The sequence below is a fragment of the Neopelma chrysocephalum genome, unplaced genomic scaffold, assembly GCF_003984885.1.
Source record: "Neopelma chrysocephalum unplaced genomic scaffold, ASM398488v2 Primary Assembly neopelma1_96738, whole genome shotgun sequence".
Taxonomy (NCBI): Eukaryota; Metazoa; Chordata; class Aves; order Passeriformes; family Pipridae; genus Neopelma; species Neopelma chrysocephalum.
Genome location: NW_020925382.1, coordinates 502,450 through 518,769, shown reverse-complemented (window position 1 = coordinate 518,769; position 16,320 = coordinate 502,450). Strand labels below are relative to the sequence as shown.

Genomic DNA, 16,320 nt, shown 5'->3' with positions numbered 1-16,320 from the left:
TAAGAACAGAAGGGGAAACATAGGGAAAACAATATCTGTTTTTCAAACTGGAATTTAAGGTATGAGGAAAGTACATCTGCTCATAAGACAGAAGTTACACCTTTATCTCAATACCATATCACAATCCTTAACATCCATTGGTCAGACTATGTGACCAATACATCTGTTCTTGAACAGGCAGCAATTACGAGTATTGAGGCCATGTTGCTGAGAACGCAACTGCGATGGGCAGGGCCCGTCTCTAGGATGAAGGACCACCGCCTCCCTAAGATCCTGCTCTATGGTGAACTTGCCACTGGCTGCCGCAAGAGAGGAGCTCCAAAGAAAAGATACAAGGACTCCCTGAAGCAACAACTCAGCCTTGGGCATATTGATCACCATAACTGGTCCACTCTGGCCTCTAATCGGGAGGCCTGGAGACAGACCATTTATAACGCTGCTGATGCTTTTGAGAAAGCACGCAGGATCACTCTTGAGGAGAAAAGACAACGCAGAAAGAATCGAACCTTGCAGAATATACCATCTAAGGAGTCTTTCTGCTGTGTCTTTTGCAACCGGACCTGCCTTTCTCGTATTGGCCTTTTCAGCCACCAACGCGCTTGCATGAAAAATGGGTAGAGCCCTTCCCAAATCTTCGTTCGCGAAGCCTAGCCATGATGATGATATCATCAGTTGAAACACACCATCAAGGTGAATACTGATGTAAATAATCTGAGTAGTCATCCATTTACTTTTCTCTGCCCCAAAGTTTTTGCAGGTGTGGAAGGTATGGCAGGAGCATCCCCTGGCAGGAGGGAGAGAAGTAGTGTTAGGAAGTATGTCCTATATCATTTCATAGAACCTGCTTAAACACCTTTCAAAATAATTTTTCCTCATCTACCCTAATACTGGCACAAAGGGACAGCTCTAAGCCACAAGCTAAGCAAAAGGAGAGGTTCAAGTTCCCTGGTTATATTCCAGTCCTTTGATCTGACTTCGAGAAATGGGACCCAGTCAGGTTGGTGGGTCAGAGAAGAATCTGGACACAGAAACGGAATAATTCCATGATGTAGTAGATGTCATCATTGCCCATGGCAAAGTAGAACAGATTCAAAAAGGATTTTACAATTGCTCAAAGTACTCTTAGAAGTAAGAAACATTTTTTGACACAGAAAAGATTTCCAAAGAGCACCCTGAAGGATCGAGACAAAGATCAAAGAACATACCCAATACATGAGAACTCACATTACATTGGTATCAGTGATTTCCTCAAGCTATCTGATGGTTGCAGCAACTATAGCCACAAGTTGTTTTATTCTTTATTGCTATTCACTGACTTCTCATCTTTATAAAAATTTGTAAAAGAAGGCTAGAACAGTTTTGCAAGACACTTCACAAAAAATATAGCAGTACTCACAGTAAAACGGAGCAAGATCAACAATTGAAATAAATATAGAGCTCCACAAAGGACCTCACTTTTATGAATCTACAATTAATGTTTGTTATCTGAAATTTATGATTTTTGCATTTTCCCAGGTATGTATTCTGATTTATTTAAAGACTGAGCCATGGGGCCTCACCTAAGAAAAAAGACCTTCATTAAATATAATCAAATTAAACCTCAATTTTTCTTCTCATCAAAGTCCTATATGATCAATATAATGCAACCAAGATCTTTTCAGAGAACAAGCAAAACAAATTCCATGATTTATATCTCATTTGTGACTATAGGCAGATCAAGAAGATCTACTTTTACCTTGCTCTATCATGGAAAGATTGGCAGCCTTTATCACTGAAAATATCACATGTAGGTACTCTTGTTTTGCTTCTTCAAAGTAACTTAATTACATTAACAACAAGAACAAAAAATTGCTGATATTTTAGCTTTTAATATAAAATAAAACAGGAAAGATGCTCAAAAGGTAATTAAACAATAAGCATATTTAAGGAACCTTTATTTGATGCAAACAACAATTCAGTAATTTGAAGAACAAAAAAGGTTTAATCTTTTTCTTTTCTGTCCATTGGCAGTATTACCATGAAGCAAAAATAAATTGCAACTTTCAAGTAAATAGTTTAAATTTTCTTACACAAAAACAGTCACCTAAAATGGTTGAAAATGTTGAGCAACAGAAAAGTTTATTTACCAGAAACAAATGTGAGGCTTTCCCTTATTTGTATTTTGCCAAATTTACCCTTTATCTAGAAGAAAATTCAAACCAAAAATTTTGATCACATATTTCTGCATATATGCCAAGAAATAACCTCCATATTAAATACTTATACACATGAACAGGTCAGCATTGCATATTGTAATATTGGACAAATTGCTGGCCCACATTTTTACATGTTGCAGTGCATTGTTGCAAAAATAATTTATGCAAAGTAGCTTTAACTTTTCCCAGAAATAAGAGGAACCTGATCGATCATCCAAGCCCATGAACCAAAGGCAGTTTCAGACTTTCAATAAATTACTCTGACAAATTAGGTAATAAATTTTTTCACTTACACGTGTCAAAGTAATTTTTCAATAGTGAACTAATTAAACAATGCACTCCTAATTCTGCAAACAAAACATATTTCAGGTGAACCAAAATACATTGAAATTACTAGATTTGGTCAAGTTTACTGTTGCTTCTAAGAACTAGATGTGCAACAAGTAAATTTCGCTCTTATTATCAAGAGAAGACTTAAGAACAACTGTGGGAGCAAGATTCAAATTATTTACCTTAGTGGCATACACAAAAATAGGAAATAACTCAAGCAGCTTCCAGGCAAAGCATTGTGCTGAAAATGTCTCCTATTGTACTGGTAACAGATCAACACAAGAAAGGACCCCAGTGTGCAACTGCTGCATTCCTGCTGTCTACTGATATCAGTTTATCCAACATCTACCAATAGTAGCTTATCCAACATCTACTTTTGAAAAACTAACATCAAAGCCAAAGGCCCCAGAGAGTATGTACAATGCCCACACATCCCAACACACTTTTTGGAATAGAATAGATGCACCATACCTAAAAAAATCCCTGTAAGTAGGAACAAACTTGTTACTTGTATATATATATATTTATGCCTCAAATGTTTTTCAAACTATGAACTTGTTCAGTCCAGAAAGGAGAAAAAAAAATAATTAGGACTAAATGAACAAACTGTATATTAAAATGGATCCTCTGCAAACCCAACATATCTTCTAATAAACCCAACATATACTTCTAATGCCACAAGGGACAGCCAGCTCCTCTTCTAGACTAGTTAAGTTGAAAAGAGGTAGTCACCAATATCTCAGGAAAGAGGAAAACCAAGAAAAATGTAGAATTCTCATGAAAGTGATGTTTATTCTACAAATCACTTAAATTTTGAGTTTAGGAGAATCTTTAAAGACTTCAGCTGTAAACCATTAAATATATCCTTTACTTCTCTGAAATGTGGCATAATTTACTAGAGAACTTCAGAGAAAGTTCTAACATGCTTGATCCATAAGGTAGGGTATGCACATGCAAGATGCCTAATGAGTTATTACTCTGGCCTTCCCACATGCAAATGCAGTTGCTACCAAGAACTCTAAGATAGTGATTCCAAATTTCAGATTTGTGGAATTACGGACTTTCACAATGGTTATCTTTACAAAAGGACAATATGTAGTAAGCAAGCTGAGTTCCAGGAAATATACTTTTACTCTCGTTACTTCCTTGGAGAACAGTTGCTTGCCCCACTGATGTCAGTGAGTACAACAGTATGCCTGTTTCAGCATCAAGAGATTGTTATTTTAGAAATAAATTTGAGTATAACTCCAAAGTTTTCTTGATGAGTTAATATCCATAAGCTATATTTCTCAAAGATTTGTCAATTTTGTCTTTGTAGAAGCTCTATAGATAAAGGATTTAAGCAAAAAAATTATACTCCTTTTTTGTCTAGTTTTCAGCTGCACCAAAAGGTATTAGTGAGTAGCTCAGCTGTGCTGCCCAGAAGACTGTGAGAAGCATCAGAAGTTTGCTCACTGAGCCAATACAATCTGGATACAGCTTTTCATCCTGGAATACTCCCTTTCTTGTCACTCCTATCTAAAAGATGAGACCTAACTGATTACTCTGCTTCACAAGTGAGACTTTTCAGCAGTACTAGAACTCAAAGATGGACCATTACATTACACAAATGCCATGGAATTTTACACTGCTACAAAAAAGTCTATTTCAGAGACATTTTAGAAAGCATATATGCACTGTATATGGCTCATAGGGCTCTAAAAATTACCAATTTTCTGCACATAGATTTGTGTGAATTCAAAGTCTATCCTTATGAGCTGAATTCCATCAGAAAGTTTTCAGTATTCCTTATGAAGAACATAAAAGTTTCATCAGAAATCTTTAGACTAATCTGACAACAAGGATGCGATAATTTTATGTCTGACTCTAGATACCTATTATTGTTAGAAATGGAAATTTTGCCTGTCCTGAATATCAAAAAGGGAGAGGGGAAATGTTCATATTTCCAGGATAAAGAGAAAATATTTAACAAGGAGGCTAATGTTTTACAAATAAGCAATACTCACGCTGAATTATGAAGTCTTTAAGGGTCAATACAATCAAGTTAGTAGATAGAGAACAGACATGTAAAAATAAATTCATCATACAGATATCAACTCTGTACCATACACATAAACATAGTTATACATTCACAAAGATGATTTCTACAACATTTCTTATCAGATCAACTTTGTAAGAAAACATTTCAATCTTGAATTAATGAGCAATGATATACATAGAACTGCATTCATAAATAATCCTGTATACAGCTGAAATCCTCTCTCCTGCCACTTTATATGCCTATTTTTGAGACATGACAGCTCTATAAAAATAACTACATAAGAAATCTAAAAGCTTTAAATGCTAAACAATAAAAAAGAAAAGAACCCTGACCAGTCAGTAGCATTGATTTCACAATGTGAAATTATCTACTACAGTCTGAAGCCAAAGAAACCAAAATTATAGCACCAAGAATAAAAAAGTGTTAAATCTGCAGAAGAGACAATCAAATATCAAACCTACAATCTATTATGAATAAATTCCTGTTCATATTATTAATTTGAAAATGACAGTCCATTGTTTACCAGTTCCTTTCCTCTTTCTGCATACACTGGACCATAGAGACAAAGCTATGTGAATTCTCCTAAAGATAGAACTTTTTAATAAGCTTATTTTCTCACAGCCTAAAGTGTGGAGGCTTCCCAACAGAGTTGTATTTATACTGTAAAAGAGGCAGATGGGGCTTTGTAACTGCCTTTTTATTTCATCATGTCAAAATATCCCTTGGAAAAAACAAATTTCATTTCCAAATAAAAATATAAAAGAATCTTGGGGCTTGTATACATAGCATTTCACACCACTTCAGCTACAGCAATTTAGTTACAGTAGTACCATTCCCTTATACAGACACACCTAATCATTCATACAGAAGTTATGTTCAACTAGATAAACTACCAGATTAAACTAATGTAACTGACGTACAGCTTAAGACTATTTAAGTGTTCCCACATTAGGAACTTGCATTGGAATAAACAAATCATTTTAGTTACACTGTAGCAAGATTTCCAATAACCACAATCCCATAGACAAATTTCAATATGTTCCCCAAAATCACCATATAAGCAAGCCTATAAACTAACTATCAAATGTTTGCATTTAATTTCTAACCACAGGAGTAGCAAATATAAAAGAACAGGAGTATACAAGATATAATGCAATTAACATTAAAAAAAAAGTCTTACCTTTATTAGATTTGGATGACTTGTTCTTGTTAGGTTTAAAACAAGAGCCCCTTGATTTATCTTCTCTATCCTTAATAAATTTCTGCACATCATCCAATGAAAGCTTTTGAAGGACAACTACAGGCTTAGCTCCTTTATTTAGGTCTTCAACTAGCCCAATCTTCTCTACTTTATCCTGTTCACCTTTAAATTCAGTTTTCCTTGATTCCTGAGTGACATTGACATCTTTATCACGCTTGATTTTTGGAATGACAAAATGTTTCAATGCGCCAGATCTTGCCCCCAACAAATAACTAGGAAACTCTGCTTTATTGTCAGCATGTGCTTTATTACTATCTACTTTACTCTTATTACCATCTGTCCTTCGTTCATCCTTGCTGTTGGGTGATTTAAAACCAGGTCTATCAGGTCTTGATTTACTAGAATCTCCTCTACCTTCCTGTTTAATGCGAGGGCTGTCAGGTCTTGATTTCTGATCCCCAGAAGAAAACCTTTCCCTTGATTCACCAGACTCATGTCTATGTTTCCTTGCAAATTTCTCAGGTTTTGAACCATCAGATTTAATACCATGTTTAGAATCATGTTCATTTTTGTTTGAGGATCTCAAATATTCAGGCCTTCTGATCTTGGATGGATCTTCTCTGTATATCTCTGACTCCTCCCTGTCCTCAGATCTTTGTTTAAGGCTATCATGGTCATGCCTTGATGTATCCGAAACTGAATGCCCATCAGGCCTTTGTTTTGTTGAATCAGACCTACTTTCAGATTTTATCCTTGAAGAATCAGATTTCACATCTATTTTATGCCTAGGTATTTCTATTTTCTTATCTGATAATTGTTTACTTGAGTCCCTCCTGTTATCATGTCTATGTTTTGGTGTTTCGGGCCTGCCTTCATTCTTCTGTTTCGGTGTTTCGTGTCTCTGCCTTATTTCCTGTTTGCCATTATTTTGTTTTCCCTCATTTTGTTTCATCTCCATTTGCCTGCTCTGGTTTTGTTTTGATTCTGTTTGTCTGTTCTCATTGTGTTTCACTTCCATTTGTCTGCTTTCATGCTTGCTTTCACGTTTAACTTCTACCTGTTTCTTCTCGTTCTGTTTACTTTCCAACCGCCTGCTCACATTTTGCTGAAATTCCATTTGCCTGTTTTCATTTTGCTGGATATCTGTCTTTTGACCTCCAAAGTCTGATGTTTTCCTAAAAATCTCAGGATGGTTTTCAGGTTTAAATTTAAGAACTCCAACAGTGTCTTCTTGGGGAACACACACAAACCCATCATTATACTGCTTAATTTCTTCAGGTTTTTTGATGATGTCCAAATCCTGAGTTACTGTTGCCTGAGAGTCTGCTCTTCCTGCTTGCTGCAGATCAATACTAACCATCAATGCTGGCCTTGCCCCATTTCCTACAGAACCTGTCTCCTGAGAAGCTGCTCTATTTCCTCCAGTAGCACCTCCAACCTCCTGTGGTTTGTTTTCTTGTTTTCTCTTCTTCAGAGGCTTATCTACAAATTAAAAGAGAAAAATCACAAATGCTATATCTTAGAAACAGATAAATGTCCAAGCAAAAATGTCCATTCCCCTCAACCCCCACCAATTAATCCTCCTTCACATGTATGTGCACACAAACAACAAAACTCAATTAATTTAAAAGCAAGAATAGAATTTTTCTAATACTTTTTAATGTATTCAGGCTATCATTTGTTGTCAATCTACCACACATGCCAATTAACCATTAAAAAACACCATCAAAACATATGAAATCAGTCCCTGTAAAATTCCCAAGAGAACCATCTAATAAAGAAGCTGCAAAAATGACCAAAAAATATCAATTTACAGTTGAAGCAAGTTTTGAGGAATACTACTATAAAAGATTCTCTTTTGAAGATTCAGCCTGCTTCATTATACATGAACTAAGCGAGGATCTGCAATGATTAAGACAGAGGTTCTCCCTACTTGATTCAGTTGGACTTCACAGATATTGTACCCAGGGAACACACAAACAATGAACAAAAATGATTAAAATAAGTCCAACCCTCCATGTTTCTCTTTGAAGCAAGGAGTATATCAAGAGTATGAGACTATGCCATATCACATGTATTAAATGGGGAGCCACTACACACTTAAAAGCTTGAGTATTTTCCCCTTGAAACCATAGTGCTTTTCATGGATGAAATAAAAAGTTCAGAGATAATTTTATATAGTGCCAAAAGCTTGACTCTATAATAATCCATTCAGTTTACATTTTTTAAAAAAACATTAAGAGTAGAATACAGAAAAATAGAAAGTGAGCTAACCACCTCCCCCATAATTTGTTAGAATTCATAGAAATGAGAAGCACATGAAAATATCAAAAAGAGTATGTTCTATTAATTTAAAATACAACCTATTTGTATTACTAACATGATACTCTAAAACAAAATTAATTTCTCCCATGAAATTCAAAAGCCCTACCTGCACTAAGGCTTATATTCTCATTTCTCAGCTATCATTTTGTAATTTGTCAATAACAAAAAATATTTTCTCTGTAATCGGGGAATATGATTTTAAGTCTAAGTAATGACCAAACACAGGTTGAAAATTCTGTCAAAATGTCTAGACCACAAATGCAATATAAGAAAAATAACTTATTTGATGCTTAGAATTGTGGTGCCTTATCACCAGATGCAATGAGCCAGCTCTCCTTTTGGGAGCAGGAGAAAGGTAAGGAGGATGCAATCAAGGAAGAGGGAATTAAACTCCTAACAAAAAACAAAACCTCAACCTCTCAAATTGTAAACCAGAATTATAACTATGACTTCTAATTTCCTCAATACTTGTAGAAGATTCTGATTCAGAAGAATTAAAATTTTAAAGGATCATCTCCAAAATTAACATTAGAACACAGTAACAAGTAGTAAGATGGTCAATTCCAGTGATGTGAACAGGTTTGTGGGGTTTTTTCCGTCATTTAAATTCTCAAATCTGTTTGTATATCTCTAACTTCCTAAAACTCTAAAAGTACGTGCAACATTTAATGATTGGAACAGTAAAGACAAATACAATAAACTCCACAGAGAAACTGGTCAACTGTAAATAAGGAACTTTTTAAAGTAGGAAGGTCTACCAATCTTATGATAGACGTGAATCAAAATAAATTTGATTAATTGAAGGTGCAGCTTTTTAGCATGATGCTTTTTGCTTTTTCTGTACAACAACAAAAACTGTTGGATTCATATGAAAGCTTATACAGATTAACTTCCCTACACTACTTATTAAAACAAATGGTTTTTTATTTTGAAACCTTCATACAGTGACAAAGATTATTTTTCTCTGTGTGACTAAGAGGGCTTTGACCTCACCGAGCTTCATAGCAGGTCTTAGGATTGACCATGAGGAAGAAGCTTCCAGACTGAGACATTTCAAATTTGATTACGTTTGAAATAAAACATACACCTTAATATACATACACACACATATCACTACCTTATTTCTCCATTAAAACTCTTGAAATTTTGAAACACAATTTGAGAAACTTGTGTTCTTAGGAAAAAGTCAGTCAGCTTTTTCATTTTAACCCAGAAATGTCAGCCACACTGAAAAAGTCCTGTAAAGCTCTGATGGTAGATCTAGCTTTTAAGACATTACTGTTACCAGTTATCTGCCCTGTTCCTTTAACTGAGGTTATCACCTGTAGCAGAAGGGAACCCACATTCACATTTCTACAAGAGTGTTTCATTGTCCAGTTGTAGTGGGTTTCTGTGGCTAGGTTTTGGTAGCAGGAGGGCTACAGGGGTGGCTTCTATTAGAAGCTGCTAGAAGCTTCCCCTGTCTGGTGGAGCCAATGCCAGCCGGCTCCAGGACAGGCTTCCTGCCACTGACCAAGGCCAAGCCAATCAGGAGTAATAGTAACGCCTCTGTGATAACATATTTAAGAACAGAAAGGTATTGCACAGAAAGAATTCCAGTCAGGGAAGAGCGGAGTGAGAACATGGGAACAACAAGGTAGACACCAAGGTCAGTGCAGAAGGAGGGGGAGAAGGTGCTCCAGGTGCCAGAGTTGAGGCTCCTGCAGCCCATGGTGAAGACCATGGTGAGGAAGACTGTCCCCCTGCAGCCTGTGAAGGACCATCGGGGTGCAGAGACCCACCTGCAGCCCATGGAGAAGCCCATGCTGGAGCAGGTGGATGCATGAAGGAGGTTGTGACCCCATGGGAGGCCCAAGATGGAGCAGGGTCCTACTGGGGACCTACAGCCCATGGAGAAAGGAGCCCACGCTGCAGCAGGCTTTTCCCAGATAGGACTTGTGGTCCCTGTGGGGGACCCACGCTGGTACAGCTCATTGATGAAGGACTGCACCCCATGGAGAAGTGACCCACGGGACAGCAGTTTTGTCAAGAACTGTTGCCTGTGGGATGGACTCACGCTGGAGACGTCCATCAAGGACTGACTCCCATGGGAGGGACCCCATGGGAGCAGGGGAAGGACTCCTCTCTCTGAGCAGTGGCAGGAACAACAACTGGCCATAACCCCCATTCCTCGTCCCCCTGTACCGCTGGGGGGGAGGAGGGAGAACTTGGAAGGAAGGAGGGATGGGAGGAAGGTGTTTTTAAGATTATTTTACTTCTCACTCTTTTACTCCGACCCCGTCAGTAATAAATTCAATTAATATCCCCACTTTGAGTCTGTTTTGTCAGTGATGGTGATCAGTAAGTGAACCTCTCCCAGCTCTTATCTCAACTCATGAATCCTTCACTGTTTTTTTTCTCTGTCCAGTTGCAGAGGGGAGTGAGAGAGCGGCTGTAGTGAGTACCTGGCATTCAACCAGGGTCAGCCCACTACACCAGTGCATCAGATTATGGCACGAGTGAAGATGGTTTGCATTAACCTCCCAGACTGAACAAGCCAGCTAAGAGCCAAGCAAATGTTTCCTTCTGCTATCCCTACTATAGGAGCAAGGCAAATGGGCAGGAGATGTAATGCTTTAAACTGATGTAGCTGGATCAATCAAAACTCACCTCCAAGATTAAACAAGCAAAACAATTCAAGTATGATCAGTTTTCTCTCTTGAACTTCCACGGGCTCAAAATGCTGCTCTTCATCATCATCAGAAATGTCAAATTGTAAGTTGAGAACATATAAATAGATGATCGCATCACAACTTGGCACATTCCCTCTAAATACAGAGCTCTTTTGTTTCTCTTGATAACTGAGTACTGATGTTTAGTAAGTTATAACCACAACCTGTTGATATCTTATCTGAGAAGAAAGGGATATATCCAAAGTTTTCTTTTCCTTAATGGCAAGGTGATTGTAGATGGAGTTATAGATTATTCACAGATTTCTTGATATTTCCAGTGAATCTGGAGGGCAGTCCTCAGAACTAGACTTGATCATTACAGTTTTGCCTCTATGAGATTTCTGGATCTAGGGTCCTGGTCAATGGCAAGTTGAACATGAGTCAGCAGTGCCCTGGTAACCAGGAGGGCCAACCATGTCTTGGGGTGCCTTAGGCACAGCATCACTAGGGATTGTCCCGCTCTGTTCTGCAGATATTCACCTTGAATATTGTGTGAAGTTTTGGGCACGACAATATAAGAAAGATATTAAGCCATTAGAGAGTGTCCAAAGGAGGGCAACAAAGATGAAGGGACTTGAGGGGAAGCCGTAGGGGGAATGGCTGAGGGCACTTGGTCTGTTCAGTCTGGAGGAGACTGAGGGGAGACCTCATTGCAGTCTACAACTTCCTCATGAGGGGAAGAGGAGGGGCAGGTACTGATTTCTTCTCTCTCTGTGGGGATCAGTGACAGTACCCGAGGCAATGGCCTGAAGTGTCAGGGGAGATTTAAGTTTGATATTAGAAAAAGGTTCTTTCCCCAGAGGGTGGTTGGGCACTGGAACAGGCTCCCCAGGGAAGTGGTCATAGCACCAAGCCTGACAGAGCTCAGGAAGCATTTGGACAATGCTCTCAGGCATGTGGTGGGATTGTTGGGGTGTCCTGCACAGGGCCGAGAGTTGGACTCGATGGTCCTGATGGGTCCCTTCCAACTCAGCATATTCTACAAAAATATCTGGTTGAACTAGTGCATTAAAGATAGGATGAGTACATAGTACCACTATCCTCATTGAGCATAATGGAAAAATTCCACTGAATGGGGACAAAAACGTTTTTGTTTGCCATCATAGCTGCAGACATATGAAAGGTGAAAACTACCACTGGGCTTCAAGGGCTTTATCAAATTTTGAACTCACTTTGAACTATATGAGAATAATCAATAAAATATCAGAGAAGTAAGGAAAGAGTAATTAACCTCTGAAAACAGATGTCTTCAAGTCTTCTCTTTTACAATCAAATATATGCAAGTTTGCATAAATCTGCCTTGTTAAGACATGAGTCCCAAGACCTCATAGGGTCTTAAGGAACAGATGAACTTAGGAACTTTACAATATGCATTCAAATATACTTAATAATCTTCAAGGCATCAGTATCCAAGCTTATTCCACTTCATTCCATAGATGATAGAATTTCTTTTTATTATCAGGATCTAGGACTTTGCCAAAATATCAGACTAACATTTTTCTTTCAAATCCTGCAGACCTAGGTTCAAAGCTTGCCACAGTTCTGAACAGGTAGGTTCATGTGCTCTTGAGACCAATGAAGTGTTATCAGGATCTTTTTGCTTCATTTTTCCAACAGTTTTCGTAATAGAAGGAATATGTAGTAAGCCACAGAAGAGCTTTTATGACTATATTATAGATCAGGTATTCAAGTTTGTTGTTCTTAGATTATTTTCTTTTTAAAAATATTATTCACTCTGCCCTCTTCCCTGCCTCCCAAGAACATATATACATCCAAAATGTATCTACATTTTGCTCAATTACTTGAACAAAACTTTATGACAGTTTTGAATAAAGTCTGATCCCAGTTATTCTCCTATGTATGCATTGGTTTTGCTTGGCAAATTTGCATGAACATTCTCTTTACATTGCAACATGCTCACCAAAAGGCAGTACCTTGGTACTCAAAGCAAGATCATAAACTATCTTATTCTAAAAAATAGTAGAGATGTTCTGTCAAATTAATTGGGTCACTGTGGTGCAAGAAACAAAATATTAGAGGAACCACAAGTTTGAAATGGATTTCCAAGCAGTCGTGTCTCACCTGTCCTGTTATGAACAGTATTCCTGGAGACAAGTTGTGGCCTTCATCTTTGGAAATATCTGCATGTCAAAACAATGAGTACTTTCAGATTTAGAAATTAATTAATGCAGAACCTTTGTGCAAAAACACATTGCACTGGAATAACCACGAATACCTCTGAATATATTTCTGCTGAAACTGCAAGTCAATCATGATTTGAAGAATATCCATCCTGAAAACGGATATACTTGGAAGCTGAGCAAGTATTAGGGACAGTAGCTGGATGAAGGGAGCTGTATTAAAGAAGAATCTGTATTCTTCCATTTAATCTGAAATCTTTCCAAAGCAGCAGCCAGAACACCACTAGTGCTCAAGTCTCCGATGTTACTGCTTTCTTGCAAACCCAATGATGCTCTTAAATCCCAGATTAAACTTTTTCAACAAATGAGTATAATAGGATGGTAGCCTAAAAACCTCTAGAACTACTTGTCCTAGCAAATGGAAATGGGTGTTTCGTAAATACTTGTGAAAAGGTAACAAGTCTTAATAAGAACCACATGCATGGTTGCTGAGCTTTGTTTTAGCTGAATGGTAACACTCCATTCTATTAATATTGTTTGGTAAACTTTAAAACCCAGAGATTTCTGATTTACCTTGAAGACACAACATATAAATTACCACTTCCCCATTTACACCCTGTAAGAGATTCACTTGGAGACTTCATATCCAAGATGGTTAAATGTGAATGTACTCCTCTTCAGAACTACAAAGATTGATCCTCTAACACTGAATTCTGTATGAACCATTTTGATGACTCAAGTACAAACTTTTTCCATAACAATAAAGAATGCAATATTTTAAAGCTCTAACACTCTTCAGAGAGTATTAGGATATGCCTCCACTGATTTGCATTATTTAAATCAGCAGTGAATAAATTTATATCAAATATACCAGTCCTAAGTAGTTATTACTTATTGTCAAACATTCCATTTTTGATCATCAAAGACAAGTCAGCCAGAGGCCAATTACAAGCTTATCTTATTTAAGCTAACAGCCAAGACTTGGAATTTTTGACAAATAACACATAACCATATGCCTAAATAGCAAATCTGTTTACTGACAACTGTTTTCTTTTCCTAGTTATTTTTCACAGATCTCTTCAAAGACGTGCAAGTGCCCTGTCCCTCCCCAGCCAATAGTGTGTAGACGACAAGAATCTAAACCAATCAATATAATCTGAATATAAGTAAGATTTAAAATTACTTTAATGGTACTGATGGATGACATATCAATGGAGTGAGGGCAAATATCCATTCTTATCCTTCTACTCTTTCATGAACATTCAGCCTTACTGGCCATGAGAGCTTGCTCTCACCTGACCTTCCCCTGAACCATATTCCAACAAGCAAATAATTAAACAACTAAAGTGATCCCTTGCATCACTAGAAGAGATTCCCACAGCACTAGCTCCTCCCCTTAAAGGAGACACTCAGCAAACATAAGTCAAAAATTTTAGTCTTACTGCTTGCTCTCTTACAGAAGAAACTAAGAAAGCAAAGTCATGAACCTGGTATAGGAAGCTTTATAGAACAGAACATAATTACAAAGGCTCCGAAGTAGAGACCAGAGGGCTTCCAGCTGCTGCAGTTCAGAGGAAGAGATTGCCAAGAATCTGAACAGAAATAGCTGTTAATTTTAATCAATCTGTCAAGAGACTTTATCAAACTTCTGGTCACTATGCAAAAAAGAAAGTCCATCAGGAGGGATGTCCAAATTCATTCAGGAAAAAAACAACCACAAACCAAACCAAAACCAAACACCCTAAAAGGACTATGACATGCCTTAGGGTGTAGCACAATTCAGAATCTTCATTTTGGTAAAGTTCTGTTTGTTTTCTTGAATTTGACAATACTGTAATCAGAATAACTGGAGGATGAAATATGATCTTATGAATTTTTCTGCTTAAGAATGTTTGGTAACTCATTATTCCCTGTTAACAATAGTAATACAAAAGAAATATTGCACTAGATAATAACAAGAATTGAACTACAGCAAATTATAATCAAGCATCTCCACTTGTTTAGAGACTGGAAGCTGTAATTTAACCTCCCTGAATTGTTTTTATAAACAATATGGTTTTGATATATCTATAAGATAGATATTTCTGAAACAAATTCTGGGTTTTATCCATGCGATTGCTTTGTGAAGAATTATAGTTTTGTAAACTCAATTGTTAAAAAATCTGAGCAAAACCTGGTGTGAATACTTTTGAAATACATAATGCAGCACCTAACTTCACAAGAAAAAGGCAACTCACTAACAGCAGACTTATTTCATGTATCACTTACAGATTAACGTATCCAATTAGTTTCAAATTCATTTGTAGGTACAACAAACTTTAGAAATAAGAAAATTACTTTAAAATTTATTGGTGAACACTTTTAATCTTCCTTGCAGATGTTGATTTTATTCTGACATCAAACCTTGCATTCAAAAATATCTTCAATTAACTAGATTCAGTAATATTTATACAGGATGATGAAAAAATCCATGTGTCATCTTAGACTGATGATGGAGTGAACTTAGTGACTATGAACTTTAGAAATGCTGGGCTTAAATTGTTAATAAGCTTTATTAATTATACATGCCATTTCTTTATCAAAATTTAAATCCATTATAGAGAAGTGACTGTCCCAGAAAAAAATAAAGTCATTACTGGGTAAGTAATATTATAAATCCTCCCATCCATTTACCAGGTACAATCAAGTGCATACACTACATACATATTATATTTAATTTTCTAATCTTAGTTCATAGTACAAATCAAAATACAGTTCTTACTAAACTTCTGGGTTTTAGTTATTTCCTACATCTCCTTACAAGAGCACGTTTCTACACTACCCTACGTCAAGCACAACCTGGGATAAATGTGGGAATTTGCTTTCATGTTACACAAGAGCACCAAAGGAAAGTAAACATTATTTTAAAAAAATGCCTCTACTTTTCTTCTTGAAAAGCTGTGCTTTTCAGTATTTCATTCTTGAAAAATAATATAAAAGAAAGTAATTTTTCCTACATAGTTGGAAACATTGCAACACTTTATTGCAATTCTCCTTACTTTTCTTAAAACATGTCTAAACACAAAACAAAAAAATCTCTCATCTGGAACTGGAACTGGATATTGCAAATCTGCTTTTTCTTGGGAAAGCTACATCAGGTGCCAGTTTCATCCATTACATAACACTACAAAATGCAGACCTAATGAAAGTTTGTATACACAAAATACATGGTACCTAATTCTCACACTGTTCTACTACATAGAGGCATAATCATTTATATTTTACACTGTCTCATTTCATCTTCTGGTATTAATAACTGTAATCTTCTGTAAGATTACTATGCAAATAACTGCACTCTTATCTCTATTTTTGAGTAAATAAACTCCCTATAATATAT

The 16,320-nt window shown here is 36.8% G+C and overlaps 1 protein-coding gene across 1 annotated transcript in view; it reads right to left on the bottom strand.

Moving 5' to 3' along the window:
- LOC113981736 (nipped-B-like protein) overlaps positions 1-16,320 on the bottom strand; it is a 129,903-nt gene that overhangs the window by 47,057 nt on the left and 66,526 nt on the right. The window contains exon 9 of the mRNA XM_027709302.1: positions 5,747-7,249. Coding sequence (XP_027565103.1) covers positions 5,747-7,249 — 1,503 coding nt within the window. The remainder of the gene's footprint in view (positions 1-5,746; positions 7,250-16,320) is intronic.